The 1,314-nt window shown below is 32.9% G+C and overlaps 1 protein-coding gene across 1 annotated transcript; it reads right to left on the reverse strand.

The window, feature by feature from the left end:
• Window positions 1–454: 454 nt before the first annotated feature.
• On the reverse strand, window positions 455–1,297 carry LOC109582751 (uncharacterized). Its single transcript, XM_019997664.1, has 4 exons — window positions 1,011–1,297; window positions 908–964; window positions 725–868; window positions 455–678 (listed from the first exon to the last, which is right to left on the reverse strand). Exons 2-4 carry the CDS (start codon window positions 941–943, stop codon window positions 517–519), a joined length of 342 nt encoding a protein of 113 aa, XP_019853223.1. The 5' UTR covers window positions 944–964; window positions 1,011–1,297; the 3' UTR covers window positions 455–516.
• Between the last annotated feature and the right edge of the window lie 17 nt (window positions 1,298–1,314).

Below are 1,314 nucleotides of genomic sequence, written 5' to 3' on the forward strand. Positions count from 1 at the left end.
AACAATTTTTAGTCAATAATTTATGATTGTAATATTGTAGCAATTCATTTATTTTAGTACATCTCAAACATTACCAGCAATGACATTACTTCAGCTATAAAGGTAAATAACTAGTCACATACATTTCTCATGTTCCTTTTTATTTTAAGGTTGGGCAGCAATATACAGTACTACCTCCACATGGTGCTGCTTGGGGTCTCTAGTATTAATTATAACCTAGAGATGCTAAATGTACTGTGAGATGCACTAATTTTTTTAACCCTTGTATGTCAACAGGTTCCAGCAATATTTAACACTGAGTTGTTGGTTACCAGTTTTGCATATATAGGCGAAGTACTTATATACATGGTGAAACTTATAGTATGGCAATGTATAGGTCAAATTATTTAATACCACAGGAATCTGAGAAGTAGAATGCAACAATTTCTGAAACAGTTAAACAATTTTCTTTTCTTTCATTAAAGCAACATACACGTAGGTATGGCTGTAATAAGCAAGGAGACAAGTAAAATAATTTTATTTGTTCTCTAAAATGATGTTTGTGACAGACAATATACTGTCACAGATCATTTTCAATGAATTGACATCTAATACATTTATAAACTGCGACATCTTGAAGTCCATCTCCACTTCCCTGCTCCCAACAGATACAGTAGGAGAACCATAGCATAGCAAAATCTAGAAAAAGTAATTCATGACATACAATTACATTACCATAGTTTACTTGATTTCCTTCAATAAATAATCCCAATTGATATTGGTTATTGTCAGATACGTTTTGTATCATCACACCCAGCATATAGAATAGTAACTGACCCACATCACTTCGTTGAGGTATTGTTGATGGGTATTCTTTCATTACTTTATCCTAAAGACAAAAATAAGTAAGTAGAAAAAAATGTCATACCTCTGCTGTAACAATGATGAACATGCGGCAGTTCATTAAGACAACATCCGGGACACCCTAAAGAAAGAATAAAGATTGATAAACATAGGGACAACCAATTCACTACAAGGAGTATCTGGTCCTGTGTACATGATACAATAGCTGGCCTGACTGTATCTATAAAAAAGTAAAAAAGCAATCCTGAAAAAAAATGTGAAGTAATTATAGGGAATATCAGATCAGTATTTTGAGTGTGTACCCTTGCCACAATAAAATTACAATTTGCTTGGTTAGAATTGTCACATAGCTAAGGTTGTTGTAGCCAAAATGTTCCATAAAAATTATTCATTTTCAAAGTGGCAAATCTCCCAATACCTCACATACACTGCGTATCATACAATAGAATGTTCTAGAATGAGAAAAGAGCA

This window comes from Amphimedon queenslandica, unplaced genomic scaffold (genome assembly GCF_000090795.2).
Source record: "Amphimedon queenslandica unplaced genomic scaffold, v1.1 AMPQUscaffold_13359, whole genome shotgun sequence".
Lineage (NCBI taxonomy): Eukaryota > Metazoa > Porifera > Demospongiae > Haplosclerida > Niphatidae > Amphimedon > Amphimedon queenslandica.